This window comes from Lontra canadensis, unplaced genomic scaffold (genome assembly GCF_010015895.1).
Source record: "Lontra canadensis isolate GAN:19392208 unplaced genomic scaffold, GSC_riverotter_1.0 scaffold46, whole genome shotgun sequence".
Taxonomy (NCBI): Eukaryota; Metazoa; Chordata; class Mammalia; order Carnivora; family Mustelidae; genus Lontra; species Lontra canadensis.
The window spans coordinates 5550657-5568737 of record NW_022631040.1 but is presented as its reverse complement, the minus strand read 5'-3'; the positions used below and the strand labels follow the sequence as shown (position 1 = coordinate 5568737).

Below are 18081 nucleotides of genomic sequence, written 5' to 3'. Positions count from 1 at the left end.
GCTCGGCGGGTTAAAGCCTCTGCCTTCGGCTCAGGTCATGATCCCAGGGTCCTGGGATCGAACCACGCATCGGGCTCTCTGCTCAGCAGGGATCCTGCTTCCCCCTCTCTCTGCCTGCCTCTCTGCCTACTTGTGATCTCTCTCTGTCAAATAAAATAAATAAAATCTTTATAAAAAAAAGAATTTAGGTGAATTTAAGACATGTGGAATTAGTTATTGATATCATATTTCATATAAATACCTATAATACATAATGACAATGCCATTTTCTGTCTATCTTATGTATTGCTTACATGTATTAAGTTTTAATCATAAGGGGTTTATTGCAACCTCTAGATCCTATCTTGAATTCTAACTTTACCACATATTAGATATGCTGAACAAATGAGAGCATGCATTAGCCTAGCTTTCTTATCTATAAGACAAAAGCAAAATAAAAGCATAATATTAGTATTTTGCAGGGTTGTTTTACAGAGTAAAGAGCATAAGGTCTTAAATGTGTCTGAGTGGTCTATATACTTTCTATGAAACCCATTGAATAAATAATTCAGAAAATATAAGAAATATTTATCATGATTTCTTAAAAAGAATAATCAAACTGGGCACCTGGGTGGCTCAGTGTGTTAAGCTGCTGCCTTCAGCTCAGGTCATGATCTCAGGGTCCTGGGATCGAGTCCCACATCGGGCTATCTGCTCAGCAGGGAGCCTGCTTCCCCCATTCTCTCTCTGCCTGCCCCTCTGCCTACTTGTGATCTCTCTCTCTCTGTCAAATGAATAAATAAAATCTTAAAAAAAAGAACAAACTGAAAGTCTCATAGTGTTACTTTTTAAAATTAGATAAATAAATCACAACACCAATCTCCATTTTTCTTTCACTTACAGTGAAATACCAAGTATAGTCTATTCTTATATGTATTGCACCATAGGCTATGCTTTTCTAGCATAACGAACAAACCAAAATACTGCTAGACTTCACAAAAAAGTTTTGTTTCTTGCTCACGTCACATATCCATGGCAGCGTGGCTGAGGTTATACAGTGGATTGTCCCTTCAGTGACACAAACTGTCAGAGTCTTTACCAACTGAAACATTATCAATTGCTTTGGCAGAGGAAACAAACCTAATAAATTGTGTCTGGCTCTGAAGCCTTTCCTCTAGAGAATGACATTGTTTGCTCTTACAGTTCCTTTATCAAAACCAGTCACATGGCCATATCTAACTTCAAGGGTGAGGCAAGGTCAAGTTTTCTTATGGGCCCATAAGGATGAGAGCCAGAAATATTTGCTGAAAAGCATGAATGACAACTTTATATTACATATCAATTGAATTTGGCAATTTGGAAATTTTGCAATATACTTTAAATACCTAATTTTAAACATTTGATGACCAATAAAAATTTTATGGGATATAACTTGACTCTATGTTAATTTCTAATGTTCTACTATTAGATTATGTTCATGTATCTAAGACCCCAAGTTAAAATTCCATATAATGCTGCCTTCATTTATCAGTGAAATAATTGATGAATCATTTCATGTAAAAGACACAAAACTAACTCCATCCATATAAACAGTTGATTCATTTGCTTTAACAAATTAATGAAATTTTAAAATGTATGGTTCGATCGCTGAAAAAGGATGAACAGAATTACTTTTTATTTTGTCGTAATAAGGGAATGTTGTCAAGAAATTAAATGTATACAATGGAATAGTTAATATACAAAGTACCAAGTATACCGCATTAGAAGATTTTAACAAAGTCTACATGACTATTATTAGGTCATTGTAGAAGGCATAGATGCACTGATTGCTCAAAGCCTTTGTCCTGACTTCCTATAGTTTATAGTCGAAACGAATAACCATCTTTATTAAAATGATCCAAAAGGTAGCATACAGCACACACAACCTTGGAAGGTCATCACATATATTCTTATAAAAACAACTACAGAGTAGCAGTAAGAATTCTCTGAACACACAGTATTATTTATTAATCTCTTTGCCACAGTCTATGTCTATATGAGAAAACAAATAATAAAACACTTAATGAAGTCACCACTTACTTTGTTTTTATGATACTGAATCAAAGCCTTGAATGATTTGTTTCAGACTAAACCAGATAGATGACCAAATTATGGGTTCTAATAAATAATGACTATCATAGCTTTAGAACAAACACATACATATATTGAGAGATAATTCTCCATAACAAATAAATTCAAACTGATGCAAAAAGCATTACATCTTTGTGTTCTCATGCATCTACATCTCTGTCATATTATTATGAGAGAAATACACAGCAGTTCATGCTCTTATTCAGAATAGAAGAATAGAAAATAAGATTTAAAAAAGTCTCTCAAAATACCTAGGTAAAAAAAAAATACAATATAAGAAGCAACGTATTTTTGTTTTTTTAGAATTGTTTTTTAGAGTATATCCTTTGAAAAGGTGAATGGTGTTAAAGTCACTGTGACAGTCTAAGATGCAGTGAATGAGGTAAATCAAAATTAATTTCTGGGCAATGTCTGGCCACAAATACATTTTGTTATCTTATTCATCAGTCAGTCAACATATATTGTGATGTACAATGTGTGTACTAAATATAGCACAGTTTACTAGTTCTTTGTGTAATGACAAAAAGAGATGATCTCCTCTGTCCTCAAGAAACACTGAACTTTTTTTAGAGAGTTGGGGTGATGACACGGATCCAGGTATAGAAATACATCAGGCAAACTAGAACAGGTAGATTGCATTTGGCAGAAAGCCTTTTGGGATCTAAATCAGGAATCGTTACATAAAACACCTGCTTGGCACTGTACAGCCATCTTATTTCAGATGATGTTAAAAAATTAATTGAAGTACAGAATAAAATTTGGTAATGGCAAAGGTGATATTCATAAAATATTAAATATGATACAGCCAGGCATTGATGAATCAGAGCAGAAATGCTGACCAATCAGAACAGACAGCAGTGAAAACCAAATTGATTTTACTATATCGGTCTCGAAGCTGAATATTTTCTTTAGTGCTGAGGATATCTATAAGTTACAGTAAATCCAATAAAATATTATCACAATAAATTAAAACATAGATATTATGAGACTCACTATTGATACTTCATGTTATAAAAAGTTTATTTTCTTTCCCCTTACTCTTATAATCCAATTACCAATCCCTTTAAAATAAGTATACTATACATATAAGTATATGATTGCTCAAATGACTTGCCAATGATCACATAACTTGTTACTGAAAATGCTTATTTGTTTATCTGATGTTCAGGTATTTAGTTCAGACAAAAATGGCAGGTACTGTGGACTGAATGTGTCAAAGTTCACTTAATACATACATCTCCTATCCTTGTTAAATAGAAGACTGTAGAATTTCAGACAGCAAGAACAAAACATATATTCTCGCCTAAGATTACACAGTTAGATGTTATAGAATATGATGGTTTTAGTTGTATCTGAAAACCAACAGTGGCTGACATTTTGGGTGTTCACAAATATTCTGGATCCTTTTCTTTTGCAGACGTATGGTAAAATGTCATTTCTCTGTTTCCTTTGAAATCAGGTTTGGCTATGAAATGTGATCATAGGTAATGCAAATTGCTTCCCAGAAATTCACATGAATTCCCAGCAATTCACATAAGAGCCAGTAACAATTTACCACACTCTTTCCACTGCCTCCATAAGCAAACCAGACCAGGTGGGGATCTGCCTTTCAGTCTCAATCCCTGAGTGAGGACAGCGCAGTGCAAAGACCAGCTAACCTGTGTGGGCATGCAGTACAAGTGAGAAGTGAATTTTGTTTATGTCTGACATTTCAGAAGTGTTTGGTATTGCAGCGTTACGAAGCTGATGCTGACTGATACAGAAATGGGAGCCAGAAATGGAAGGGAGAGGTTGTGCTGGAGAAAGCAGAAGCCTACAGTTGTGACACTGACTTAGTGGATCATGAATGTGTCAAGGGCACTTTATCAGAGTGGGAATAATGACAATCCAGGTTAAGAAGTGGGGAATACAGCTAGTAAAACTGTTGCCTGTGGTAACTAGGGATGAAGATCATGTACCCAATAAACTCAAGGTGCCAAGGAAAATGTCAGAAAATAGAATGTTAGTTCTGTTGCCAATGGTTCCTTCTGGTAAGTAGGACAAAGTATTATCCTCTGTCAGAGACACATTGTTAACAGGGGGAGGCTGCACTGTCAGCCCCAGTCCCAGAGTGAAGAGACATAAAGAAGACTCTGTAGCCAACTTAAAATGGACACGTGGTATGAGGAAAAAAACAAAACAAAACAAAATAAAAAAACAAAAAACTTCATATGTTTTCATATGTCATACTTCAAAGCAAATTTTTTATTGTGCATTTTTGTAGCATTACCTAGGTTTTCTGTCTGATGTGCTATCTCAAACTTAGAAAAGAATTAGTGATTTTGAGAGCAGAAATAAAAGGGACTGAATAGAGAAGCAATGAATCAGAGCTAAAAGAGGCAATTTCTTCTCAATTCCCAACATTAAAACAATGGCCAATTACAAGTTAATCCCATAGCAAATATAAAACTTAGTATCTGTCTTCTATGTTTTTGTCATGATCACCAAATAGATGAATTTGTCTTACGGAATATGCCCAAGAAAATGTGTAATTCCCAGGAAATACTCTTAATTGGACAAGGCACAAATAAAGAAGTCTAATAAATCCCCATGATTAAATGAGAGAGATAAGAAGGGAAGTAGGAAGAAAGAAAAGAAAAATAGGAAATATGGAAAAATACCTTTAGGGCAAACTGTGGGTGTGGCTATTTTCCCATGGAGTTGATTGAATTCAAGAGGATGAAGACCAGTAAGTTTTTATATAAGTTGTACTTCCATAAAAACCCTAACTCCAGGTTTTTTTTAAAAAAATCTGAAGTTTAAGATTTAAAATGACCTTTGATTCTTAATGTTTGGGCAGAAAGCAGACTGGGAAAGCTGTTCCTTAGTCACGTTTTCCAGTTCTCACCTCACATGTGTCCAAGGAAGAAATGGAATAGAAAGATCACCTACATATTGGAACTTGGAAATAGTAGACAAGTGAGTCATTCCCAGAGAGAAACACTGAGGACAAATCAAGGGATATTCACCCCTAGGTTTGAGGCCCTCATAATATCTTCTCCTTCTCCTTCTCCTTCTCCTTCTCCTTCTCCTTCTCCTTCTTCTTCTTCTTCTTCTTCTTCTTCTTTTTAAGATTTTATTTATTTATTTGACAGAGATCACAAGTAGGCAGAGAGAGAGTGAGGGGGAAGCAGGCTCCCCACCAAGCAGAGAGCCCGATGGGGGGTTCGATCCCAGAACCTGAGCTGGGATCATGACCTGAGCTGAAGGCAGCAGCTTAACCCACTGAGCCACCCAGGTGCCCCCTCATAATGTCTTCTGAATAGAGTTTCATAACTACTACCAACAGCTTGCTTCATATTCCCTGTTTTCCTCCTTTCTGGATAGAAGTGCTTACTATAATCCTCCTGGTTGATTCTACCATGGCATATGGTATGTCTGGGATATATAACTCGCTTTTTGGTTAATGTCTCTGTAAAAAAAAGAAACCACATCTAGATTGGATTAAGATGTTGCAAGCATGACTCCATTGAATTGGACCCAGTAACAGATGGGACTTATGTTCTGTCTTCCATGAGGATGGGGGATATATGTTCTACATCTGAGAGAGGAGGGAATTGAATATCTAGGATCAGAATAAGGGAGTGTGGCATCATTACAGCTTTTTAAATAAATACTAAAGATCGCTTTTAAGGAAAAAGCCTGCTTTGAGGAAAGCAAGATTAACTCATTTTAGCTAATGAAATTTAGCATTACTCTTAGTATCACTTTCTGGCTAAGCTTTAAGATTCAGTACACACATAGTATGCCATGTTTTTATTCTTCTCCATGGGGATCACTTTTCCACAAGGGGGATGATCTGTGAGCCTGAGTCTTAGAATGAGGAAAGAGAGAAAAATCCTCAGCAAACTTGCAATGGTCAAGTGAGGAAGAAATATATTTAATGTTATAATCCAAAGATATTTTGAGCTTCTTTATTACTGCAGAATTATTAGCCTGTCCTGTATGGCAGATTATCTATAATTAGCTGCACAATGAAGGAAATTTATTGGTTCATGTAACTGAAACTAAAGAAAAGGTGAACTTGTAGCAAGAGTCATTTAACTGCCCAAGGATGTAACCAAAGAAATTATTTTCCACCTTGCAGGGCTCAAGGAACTCCTATGGTTGCAAGATGGCTCTCTACTGGTCTTAAGACTAAGTTTTTATTACATTTTTAAGAAGACAAATTAATAGAATTCCCCATAGCTAGTGGAAAAATTAGGAATCTTTCATCTCCTTCAAATACTCCAAGGAAATATATTTCTGGGTCTCATTGACCTAATTTTTCATGTGTCTTAAGCTGATCTATATAGTTAGGGGAATGGATTCTTATGATTTGCTTGCATTAGTCAGAGAGCAATTCTGGATCTCAGTATAAGCTAAGTACCATACACTGTAATACTAAAAATGGGAATGGGAGTTCCTCAAAGAAAATTTGGAATATTTTAATGTCAGGGAACAGGAATGAATACTGAGCAGCAAACAGTAAGAGTTTATTAAATATTATAACATCTGAACTGGACAGTTAGTTAAAATTCAAAACCTTATTCAGAGATACTTATTTTCTCTGCAATATATTGTTTTTCTATAAACTTATAGTTAACTATCATCTGAGGAAGAAACTATTTTGGGGAAAAATTAATAATAGTCTACATTTTAAAAAAGCTGAGAGGAAATAATAATTTTTTTAACATTTATAAATTGAGTTAACCCAACTTTTATAGTACATACATTTTGTCATGATAGCATTAGAAAGTTTATCCATTTTTCAGATGAAGTGTTAAATGGACAGTGTTCTCTAGAAGTAGCACCTAGACAATTTCCATTACAAGGTGGCCTCCAGCTGCCATTCTTGGTTTATCAAATGAATATCCTTACATTTAATAAGACATGATTCTGATAAAGATTTATGTTGACAGCATACAATACACCTTAGATTGTCCATACACCAGGTGATAACACAATTTCTCTGAGGAGTAAAGATGTTATGTCAAAAAAATTCTAAAACATTTGCACTCTATGTAAACCAAAACCTTTATTTTTTAAGATTTGTTATTACTTAAAAATTATTACTTGTATCATTATATTCCATAGTTATAGCTTAAGTAATTTTCTTATTCATCCAAAGAAGGATTAAGCATAATTTAGAATATTATATGAAAAAGATACTATACTGTTATCTATGTAGTAGTTCTTTATTTTTCTGCTAACTTTAGTAAATGATTGCATAATCCAAATCAAAATAAATTTGAGGTTTGCTTATTTAAATATATATGTAAAACTGTAATCACTTCCAGTTTTTTCATTAGGTTAGAATTATTGATCAAGACCTAAGTAGAACTGATCTCTAAGTAACTGGCAACAAAGTTATTTTTATCTAATTAAACAAAACATATAAATCAGTTTGTTTGGTTACAGTTACTGTGTGTGTATTTCATTTTTCTTTTGCATCTGTATTTCCCTATATATCTCTCTATATCTTTATCTTGTTTCCATTCTTTTGCTATAATCATCACATATATGCTACCATTATTTCTTATTAAACAACATTCATTTATTTCTGAAAATATAAAGGTAGAGAATGAATAGATTTGTTTAAATATAGTTTATACAGCCAAAATTTTTTCAGATTGCAAGTTATGAAAAAAAATACATTCTGTTTTGAAATTTTCTAACACTTTTTTGGCAGGCTGTATAAGGTATATTTTCTAGGACTTATATTACAGAACAAAATGAATCATATATAATCAAATAGGAAAATGGCTAAGCATTCTACACTAATTGTAGTCTTATGATTTAATTTTATACATGGTGATAATAGAAAATACACACAACAGAAAGGTATTTATAAACAAGTTATTCTGATCCAGTAAAATCTGGAATTTATTTTCTTCCTTTTTGTGAGGTAATTGATATTAGCATTTTATTTTGTTACTATATACTTTAACATACACATTTTCACATGTATTATCTGTGTTTAAGGAAGAATTTTATAAATTTAGATGTACATTCTAATCTGGTAAAATAAATACAAGCTGATTTTTTTCTTCAACTTTAATAAAAATATATTTTTGGTATATTAATTATTTACATTAAAATTGTCAAGTTCAGTTAAATTAAATATTTGAAGTAACATAATCATCATTTTTAATCATCAGGAAAATGAAATAAATTGGTGCATTTCCTTACAATCAAAGCACTTAGAATAAAGTCTATCAAGTTATAGGAGCCTGTGGGTGGTGAGAACATTTGAAAATCTTTCCCAATGCGGTATCTGCCTCATTACTTCTTATATTGTGTTTATTTTCATGAGGAAAAAAAAAAAAAAATTAAAAAAAAATAGAGGAAGTTTTTATATATCAAAAAAGCTCTTCTCAAAACTATCAAATATTCTACTAGTGTTAAAAGGAGTCCAGTAAAACAATATTTTACCTGTTTTTGGTTCCAAGTGAGGGTAAGTGAGTGTGGTTCTACTAAAGACATAAAGTACTAGTAAAAGTTTGTGTTAATTATTTATACATTGAAATTGAAAAAAAAAGCTCAATATTATCTATGATGAATCAAAAAATTACAGCAAAGTAACACCACTCCTCAAATTAAATATGAATCAGCTAAATACACTACATACCAATTGGAATAAATAATTAAACTGGAAAAATAATTAAATAATTCTTTTCAATATTGGAAATAGTTTCAGAAATATCATCCAAGAATAACTTTATTCTGTAAATCATTGTTTTTCCAACATTGACACAACTGAGCCAATATGGTAAGAATCTGGTTTTAAACCTTAGTTGGGCAGTCCACATATGAGTTAAGGTTAGAGTCAGATTTTCTTTTTTTTAAAGTGGTGGTGGATGGTGGGGAGGTGGTGATGTTGGTAAAAATTCTGACTTTAATTAGCACTAGCTTTTAACTAGTAGTTCAGAACATCTGGCCATTGAATATTTCTGATTAATTTTTTACCAATTACTTATTCTGGCACATAACATGTAATGAGCTTTAAAAACATTTAGTTAATTCAGCTATTCTAGGATTCTACCCTCCTAATTATTAAGATGCCAAAATTCTTATTCTTATTTTTATTTATTTTTTTAATTTATATTATAAGATGCACAAATTTTAAGTGTAGACTCTGAATTTCATGAACTGAACATACCATGGAACCAGCCTCTGGAGCAAGGAATCATTTAGCACCAGTGAAGCAATTCAGACCCTCATCTATCACATCAGCTCTTCCTCTGCTGGTACCAAAGCTCTGCCGTGGACTAGAATGGACAAATTTTGTCTGTTTTTATGCTTAATATTAATGGAATCACATAGTATATAGACTTTTGAGTCTGGTTTCCTTTGTTTAATATGATGCTTAAGAGAGTTATTCCTAACATTCTGGATAAATCATGTACACACTTAGCTTCACACTTAGCTTCATAGAACTTCAATGAGTAAGTATACCATGACTTTCTACCTTTCCTGTCTCAGTAGGCATTTTGGTAATTTCCACCTTCAGAGTGTTGAGAATAATGCTACTACGAACACTCTTGTACATTTTTGTATATTTATTGTGAAAATATGTATATATTTTATTTACTTATTTATTTATTTATTTATTTTTAGTTTTATTTTTTCAGTGTTCCAAGATTCATTGTTTATGCACCACACCCAGTGCTCCACGCAATACGTGCCCTCCTTAATACCCACCACCAGGCTCATCCATCCTTCCAGCCCCCTCCCTTCCAAAACCCTCAGTTTGTTTCTCAGAGTCCACAGTCTTTCATGGTTCATCTACCTCTCCAATCTCCCCCAATTCACTTTTCCTTTCCTTCTCCTAATGTCCTCCATGTTATTCCTTATGCTCCACAAGTAAGTGAAACCATATGATAATTGACTTTCTCTGCTTGACTTATTCCTGCCTCACATTGACTTATTCCTGCCTCACATTGAGGCCTTTTATCCATTTTAAGTTTATCTTTGTTTATGGTGTAAGAGAATGATCGAATTTCATTCTTCTATACATAGCTGTTCAATTTTCCCAGCATCATTTATTGAAGAGAGTATCTTTTTCCACTGGATATTTTTTCCTGCTTCTCAAAGATTATTTGACCATAGAGTTGTGGGTCCATATCTGGACTCTCTACTATGTTCCACTGGTCTATGTGTCTGTTTGTGTGCCAATACCATGCTGTCTTGGTGATCACAGCTTTGTAGTAAAGCTTGAAATCAGGCAATGTGATGTCCCCAGCTTTGTTTTTCATTTTCAATATTTCCTTAGCAATTTGGGGTCTTAGCAATTTGGGGGTGAATATGTACATATTCTAAATTTCTATCCAGGAATGAAACTGGTGATTTAAAGGATATGATGTATTTGCCTTTAGTGGATGCTGGCACGTATTTTTTCCAAAGAGGAATTAATTATATACCCAGCACTATTATGTAAGAGTTCCAGTTATTCTAAATTCTTACTATACTTGTTATTTTCTCTCTCTCTCTCTCTCTCTCTCTCTCTCCTTCCTTAACTCCCTCTCTCCTTGTCTTCTTTCTTTTTCTTTTTAAAATTTTTAGCCATTCTGGTAGGTGTGTAGTGCTATCATTTGTAGCTTTATGACTCTATTTGCCTTATTCTGATTACAAAGCTATTGAACATTTTGTCATATCATTATTTTACCTTTGCATCTCATCTTTTTCAAGGTATTGAAATATTTTGTCCATTTCTTTATTGATTTTTAATTGATTAGAAGGATTTCTGTACATATCATCCATAGGAGTTCTTGGTTTGACAAATGTTTTCCAAATATGTTCTCCTTTTATATAAATTGTCTTCTCATTTTTAATGGTGTTTTTGTTTGAAGTTTTTTAAAAAATCAATTAATTAAATATACTGCATTACTAATTATTAATTTCAGAGGTAGAATTTAGTGATTTATCAGTTGCATATAACACCTAGTGCCCATTAAATAAAGTGTCCTCCTTAATTGGCATTTATGCCCTCCTTAATTAGCAGTTATCCTATCCCCCCCACCTACCTCCCCCAGCAACCTTCAGTTTGTTTCTTAGAGTTAAGAGTATCTTTGGTTTGTCTCCCTCTCTGATTTCCTCTTGCTTTATTTTTCCCTTCCTTCCCCTATGTTCATCTGTTCTTTTCCTTAAATTCCATATATGAGTGAAATCACATGACTGTGGAAGTTTTAAATTTCTTTTTTTTCCTTTCTTTTTTTAAAATTTTACAACTAGTATTTGAGAGTCTGTTCATAACATTGTTTTTTTTTTTCCAACTTGCCTAAATTTTAAATAGGTTTCTTCTTAACTATAAGACCCTGATCTCCCTTTTTGTCTGAAAACTTGCAATTGCAAATTCTTTTAGTGTCCTTTTTTTGTTTTAAGATTTTATTTATTTATTTGAGAGAGAGAGAGAGAGCATGAGAGGGAAGAGGTCAGAGGGAGAAGCAGACTCCCTGCCAAGCAGGGAGCCTGGTGTGGGACTTGATCCTGGGACTCCAGGATCACGACCTGAGCTGCAGGCAGTTGCTTAACCAACTGAGCCACCCAGGTGCCCCTCAGTGTCCCTTTTAAGATGTAAATCTTTTACAAACCATATTGTCTTTCCTAAAGATCTGGGAGTCATCATTTTGAAAAGTAATCATCTGAGAGAAGGAACTAACACTTTTATTTCCCAGTCTCTGTGGGAAAGTAGAAGACAAGCTTAAATAAGAGACAATTAGTAAGCATAGCTAGTCTAATCATGTTGACCAGCCTTCCTGTTCATGTCTTCTAATACTTTTCCATGAAAATTGAAAATCCTGCTGTCTTTTGTTTCAGAGGATTTGCATTCAACCTCTCTTCCCTACTATAAGTCTCTCTCCTCTATTACAATAGTCTTAAATAAAATCTAACTTGACTATTTAACTGGTAGAGTACAATTTTTATTTTGTGGTTCATATAAATTAACAATTATGATATATATTCCTGTCGGATTGACTATGTTATTATCTAAAAATATTTTTATTTCATTTAATATATTTTGCATTACCATTTAGTATTTTTTGGCTAATGTTTATATTACATATTTTTCCATCCTTTAACCTTGATTTATCTATGTCTCTAGTAAGTAGCAAATAATCTTTTATTGTTACTATTATTATTATTATTGTTGTTGTTGTGTTATTTTAATCAGTCCTGTGGTCTTTTATTAAGAATATTTAATGTAATAAGAAAAGTAGAATATTTAATATACTAACCATTATAGTGGGATTATATCTGACTGAACACAATTTATTGAAAGCACAATCTAAACCTTTCCCTTTACACTGGATTTATCTATTTGATCCAGATTACTTTTTCTTTGTTTTTTTATCTTATTGTCTTTTTTGGGGAAGTAATTGAACAATTTTTATTTGATTTTCTTCTTCTAGATTTCAATTAAACATTTTTCCTTATTTTAGAGTTATCCTAGAGATTATAATATATATTCTTGGTTTATCAATTATATTTCTTAACACATCCTCAGCAATGGCAGCACCTTGTAATACTGAGAATATTAGCTCTTTGCATTCATCACCCATTTTTAATTATTGTAATATATTAAAATCCTATATACATACATATAATTTCCACATCACATTATTATTTTGTACAGTCAATCTTCACTTGTATTTACTCATACATATTTGCTATTTCTAGTATTCTTCTTCCTCTTTGAATTTCCATGTTTTTACCTAGCATTTCTTTTCTGAACACATTTTTATTTTCACCTTGTTTTGTTTTTTTTTTAATACTATGTACTGGTATATAATTCTAAATTAGTGTTGTTTATTATAATGTTTATTTTTAAAGATGCAAAAAAAATTTTTTTGATAAGTCAGATCTATTGTTACTCCATTGAGAGTAATATCTTTATTTTCCTTTAGGTATATTGAAAAATATTTTCTGCCTTTTTTTTTCTTAACAGATTTTCTCTGATGTGCTTATCTGTGATTTTCTTTTTATTTATATTTGTGTTTGTGTCTTCTGTGTTTTTTTTAATATGTGGGTTGAATGTATAAGTTTTCAGCTATAAAAAAATTGTACCATTTTACCATTATACCTTTGCATATTGTTTTTGCCATTTTCCCATCTACCCCACCTGTGCCCCAGATTCAACAATATGTTAGACCTTTTATGAATTTCTCACTTGTGTACTTATCCATATTTTGTTTTTTCTTTCTTCACTGCTTCCATTTTCATCTATTCTATTAACATGTCTTCACATTCACTAATTTTGTTATCCATTGTGCAAAACTATTAAAACAAGACTTTGAATTATTGATTTCAGATACTATACTTTTATGTTTTAGAAGGTCCTTTAGTCTGCTTTTATAGATTCCAAATCTCTGATGAACTTTTCAATATCTTCACCTACATGATCACTTCTTTTATTTTTGAACATTTTAATAATAATTATCCAAAAATATTTCCCACTAATTTCAATATCTGGATCATCTTACATCACTTGTCTGGTTTCTTTTCTCTTTGATGTTAGCTACATGGTCTTGTGTGCTCATATGCTGTAAATTAGGGTTTCATGTCCATCAGATATAAAAAGAAGAACAGAGGCTTTAGAAAATGTTTTCATCCTCATGAGGTCACCCTCTTCATATTTAACAGACACTGTAGGGAGTTGATACTTTCAGGATCAACTCTTTATCAACTCCTTAAGAGCAGGATTTAAACTGTATTAGTGCCAGGTTATAATTTTATAGGACTCAATCTACCTCTTGTTCTCCAGCTTTTGAGCATTTGCTTCCTCAGGTCAATAACACTGCAAAGATTCAATTTTAATCACTCAGAGGTTTTATTTTATCTCTTTAGTTATATGTCCCTGGTATGTTCAAAATAAGGCAAATGTCTTTAAAGAGGAGACTAGTCACATATTTAAAAGCCTTCAAGTCATTCTCCAATATTCTCACTTTGATCTACTATAACTGCAATATTTTCTTCTGGTTTCTTTGTTTTGGAGGAGCAGCATTTTCCAGGAGCTAATCCTAGGCTCTCAGCTTCTAACTCTGCCTTGAACTGATAAATGTGCCCCAGGGAAAAGCAGTTGCAGAAACTGTGTCAATTCAATCATTTTCTGTAGGGTTTTCCAACCTCGCCAGTTTTATTTTCAAGCTCCTCCCTCTAGAGAGGTTTTGTCTTAAGTTCTTGAAAGTCTTTGATAGACTTCGTTCTTCAGAGAACTTTGTATAGTTCCATAGCACCCAGAAGTAGCTAAATTCAGTATAAACTTTGTCTTAAACCTAAACTTATTTAGGCCCACCAAATCTAGAATTTGTCAGTCTGATCTCCACAACCACTAAAAGTTTTGCTGGTTTTTCTTTCTTTTATCAGTTATTTTTTTGGGGAGGGAATGCACAGTCCTCAGCTTTTACTCTAAATCAAGAATTGTCAGATGTTTACAGAATTAAACATATTAATGAATAAGAAAGAAGGAAGGAAGGTGCAAGCAAGAAAGAAAGAAAGGGAGAGAGGAAGAGAGGGAGGGAAAAAAAAAAGGAGGGAAAGAAAAAATGTGAATACCGAGATTATACCTCCTCTCAGGAATCTCATTCCATTTAGTTTTGTTGCTTTGGTGATCTATTATGTCTTTGAAAATATAATTTAAAAAATTATTCACCTTTCTAATTACTATCAGAGGAAGTGCTGCCCTACTACATTTGGTGATTTTTATTTATTTTATTTAATACACTTTTCAAAGCAAAATGAAAAGGGGGAAAATTCGCCTTTTGAATTCCCGCTGGTAATTCCACACATACAGAGAGGCTTAGAGGATATCCTGGCCTAACCTATCTATCATACACTGTAATATGAGATAGAAGTTGTTTGTTTCTTTTTTCTTTTTTATGTTTATTTCTTACTTTTTAAAAAAGATTTATCTATTTATTAGAGAGAGGGGGAGGGACAGAGGGAGACCATCTTCAAGCAGACTCCCTGCTGAGTGCAGAGCTTGATACAGGGCTCTAGTTCAGGAACCTGAGATCAAGACCTGAGCTGAAATCAAGTGTCAGATGATGAATTGCCTGAGCCACCCATGTGCCCCAGTTTGTTTGTTTTTTAGAAATTTAACACTAGGGAGACTACCATATATTATAACTTATCTAAAAGTGTTGTATTCCATAACTATTTTTAAACATCACTTTACATGAATAGAACATGATAGATGTCTCACACATGATATATGAGTATTTTATTGGGTATACTAGAAAGAGAAATTTGAAATTAGAAATTCATTAGGTTTATTCCTGGACATATTGTTGTTTTTGGTATAATTGTAAATGGGATTTATTAATTTCTCTTTCTTCTTCTTCATTATTGGTGTATAGAATATGTAACTGATTTTTGTAGATTGATTTTGTACCCTGTGACTTTACTGAAGTTGTTTGCCAGTTCTAGAAGTTTTTTGGTGGAGTCTTCTAGATTTTCTAAGAAGAGTAGTATGTCATCTGCAAATAGTGAAAGTTTTACTTCTCCCTTGCTGACTTGGATGCTTTTTGTACTGTTGATGGGAATGCAAACTGGTGTAGCCACTCTGAAAAAGAGTATGGAGTTTCCTCAAAGAGTTGAAAATAGAACTACCCTATGATCCAGCAACTGCACTACTAGTTGTTTCTCTGATGAATAGAAAAATACTAATTTAAAGGGATACATTCACCCTGATATTTATAGCAGCATTATCCACAATAGCCAAGATATGGAAACAACCCGTGTCCATCAATTGATGAATGGATAAAGAAGATGTAGTATGTGTGTGTGTGTGTGTGTGTGTGTGTGAGTCAGTCATAAAAAAGAATGAAATCTTGTCATTTAGAGTGACAAGGATATGTCAACCAAAATATGTCAGTCATAGAAAGACAAATGCTATAAGATTTCAATCATATGTGGAATTTAAGAAACAAAAGAGGCAAAGGAAGAAAGAGAGGCAAACCAAGAAACAGACTCTTAACTATAAAAAACAAACTGATGGTTGCCAGAGGGTAAGTGGGTGGGAGAATAAGCAGGTAAAGGGGATTAAGGAGGGGCTTTTTGTGATGAGCATGGGTTTTGTATGGAAGTACTGAATGACTATATTGTGCACCTGAAACTAATATTACACTGTATGTTAACTAAGAGGAATTTAAATAAAGGCTTTAAAAATTAAATATATATATACAAAAATTAGAAAAAGAATTTCTTTAGGTTTTCTAACAATTTCAAGGAGGTAAGGATCTTTGATTCTAGATAGTTTTTCCTGTTTATATAAAAAGAAACATTACTAAAATTGAAAAGCATTATTTATTATGTACTATTCTGATCAAAATGTATGTTAAGAAATCATAAATTCATTATTCCTTCTTATATTTATTTACCTACCTTTCTATTTTATAATTTGGTGGTTCTTCTCAACAAAAAGATGATGCTTTGTAACAACCAATTGCATTGCTTCTGACCTGGTGTTAGCTACAGACTTGTCATACATAGTCTTTATTATGTTGAAATATGTCCCTTTCATGTCTAAATTGTTAAGGGCCTTTCTCAGGAATGGATGTTGAATTTTATCACTCTTTAAGTATGTTTTGTTGAATTAATCACCAAAAGAATTATAATCTCAAGCATATAAGTCTGATATCTTGGTGGTTAAAAACCTCTTTTGCCCATTTGAAAGTCAGTCCAACACTTTTAAGTAAATACTACATAATTATACTCACCACACTCTAATGATTTTGATTATTCCTTAATCATGTATTATTATGTATACTTTTACTAGTATTTTAAATTTTACATTGAGACATCCTTAATCTTTTATTAAAATTCAATGTTTTATGAAATGAAAGCTATTATAGGTTATGCAATCAGTAAGAAAAAACATTGAGAACACATACATGCACTCACAGAAATTCAGAAATAACAAAAACCAAAGCCCATGAATGTAAATCAAAATTGATTTAAATTTGATTAAAAAAATCAGTAGTTAACTGATCTTGCACATTCATGAGATTCATGTTAATGTAAAAAGGTATAGAAAAAATGCTCTCTGCATTTTGCCTCACAAGTGAAACTCAGGGACCACTAGAAAAGACTAGAGAGATATCAAGAGAAATCAAATGATAAATTCTTATATTGAGAAAGGCAAAGACTTTCTTTGCTAAATGACTCAGCTCAAGAGCAGGTGAGGTTCTAGTGACAAATAATACTTTATAATACACAAAGTACCACATAGGCCTTCAGTAAAAATACTGAATCTCTGGTAATAGAAGTGATATAGATGTCTATTTGAAAGAATAATAAAAAAATAAATGAAAGGCTTTCCAATTATGTAATCATACTTTCTTCCAAAGAGATAAAATATTCATTTCAATATAGTATTATTTTGACAAAGTTGAAATGTTACATTAAAACTTCTCTTACCTGATTCCTCAAAGTCACTGTTGTAGACTTTCCAAGTCTCAGTTATTCGAAGAAGATTCTCTTCCATGGCTTGAATGTCCATGGAGGGGCAGTTGCATTCTGGAAATTTGGGACCACAATGACACCAGCAATCATTGTCCTTGCAGATAAACTCTCCCTCAGAATTGCAAGCAATGTAGCTTAACGCTGCTTGTACAAAACGCTCTTGAAGATAGTCTGGAAGGAGGACTTGTAGCCCTTAAAGAAAAAAAAAAAAAAAAAGCACACACTTTTTTAAAAAATGAAGAAAAAAAGCATGACACATTTAAAATATTCAAAAAAAGGCCAACAATTTAATATATGTCATAGATTTAAAACTATCATTTGAAAATTATCTAAGCCAAAAAAAGAAAAAAAAAAGAAATTATCTAAGTCTACACAATTGCAAATATTTGTAATTCTTTTCAACATATGATGACTCCATGTACTTTCAAGAATCCCAGAATTTATAGAGATGTTTAAACCCTCAGATTATCTTATTTTTAAAAATTCATT

General features: G+C 32.6%; 1 protein-coding gene across 3 annotated transcripts in view; it reads right to left on the bottom strand.

Annotated features, from left to right (window-relative positions):
* BRINP3 (BMP/retinoic acid inducible neural specific 3) overlaps window positions 1-18081 on the bottom strand; it is a 389711-nt gene that overhangs the window by 104729 nt on the left and 266901 nt on the right. For all 3 annotated transcript variants that reach the window (XM_032872908.1, XM_032872910.1, XM_032872909.1), the window contains exon 6: window positions 17548-17784. In XM_032872908.1, coding sequence (XP_032728799.1) covers window positions 17548-17784 — 237 coding nt within the window. The remainder of the gene's footprint in view (window positions 1-17547; window positions 17785-18081) is intronic.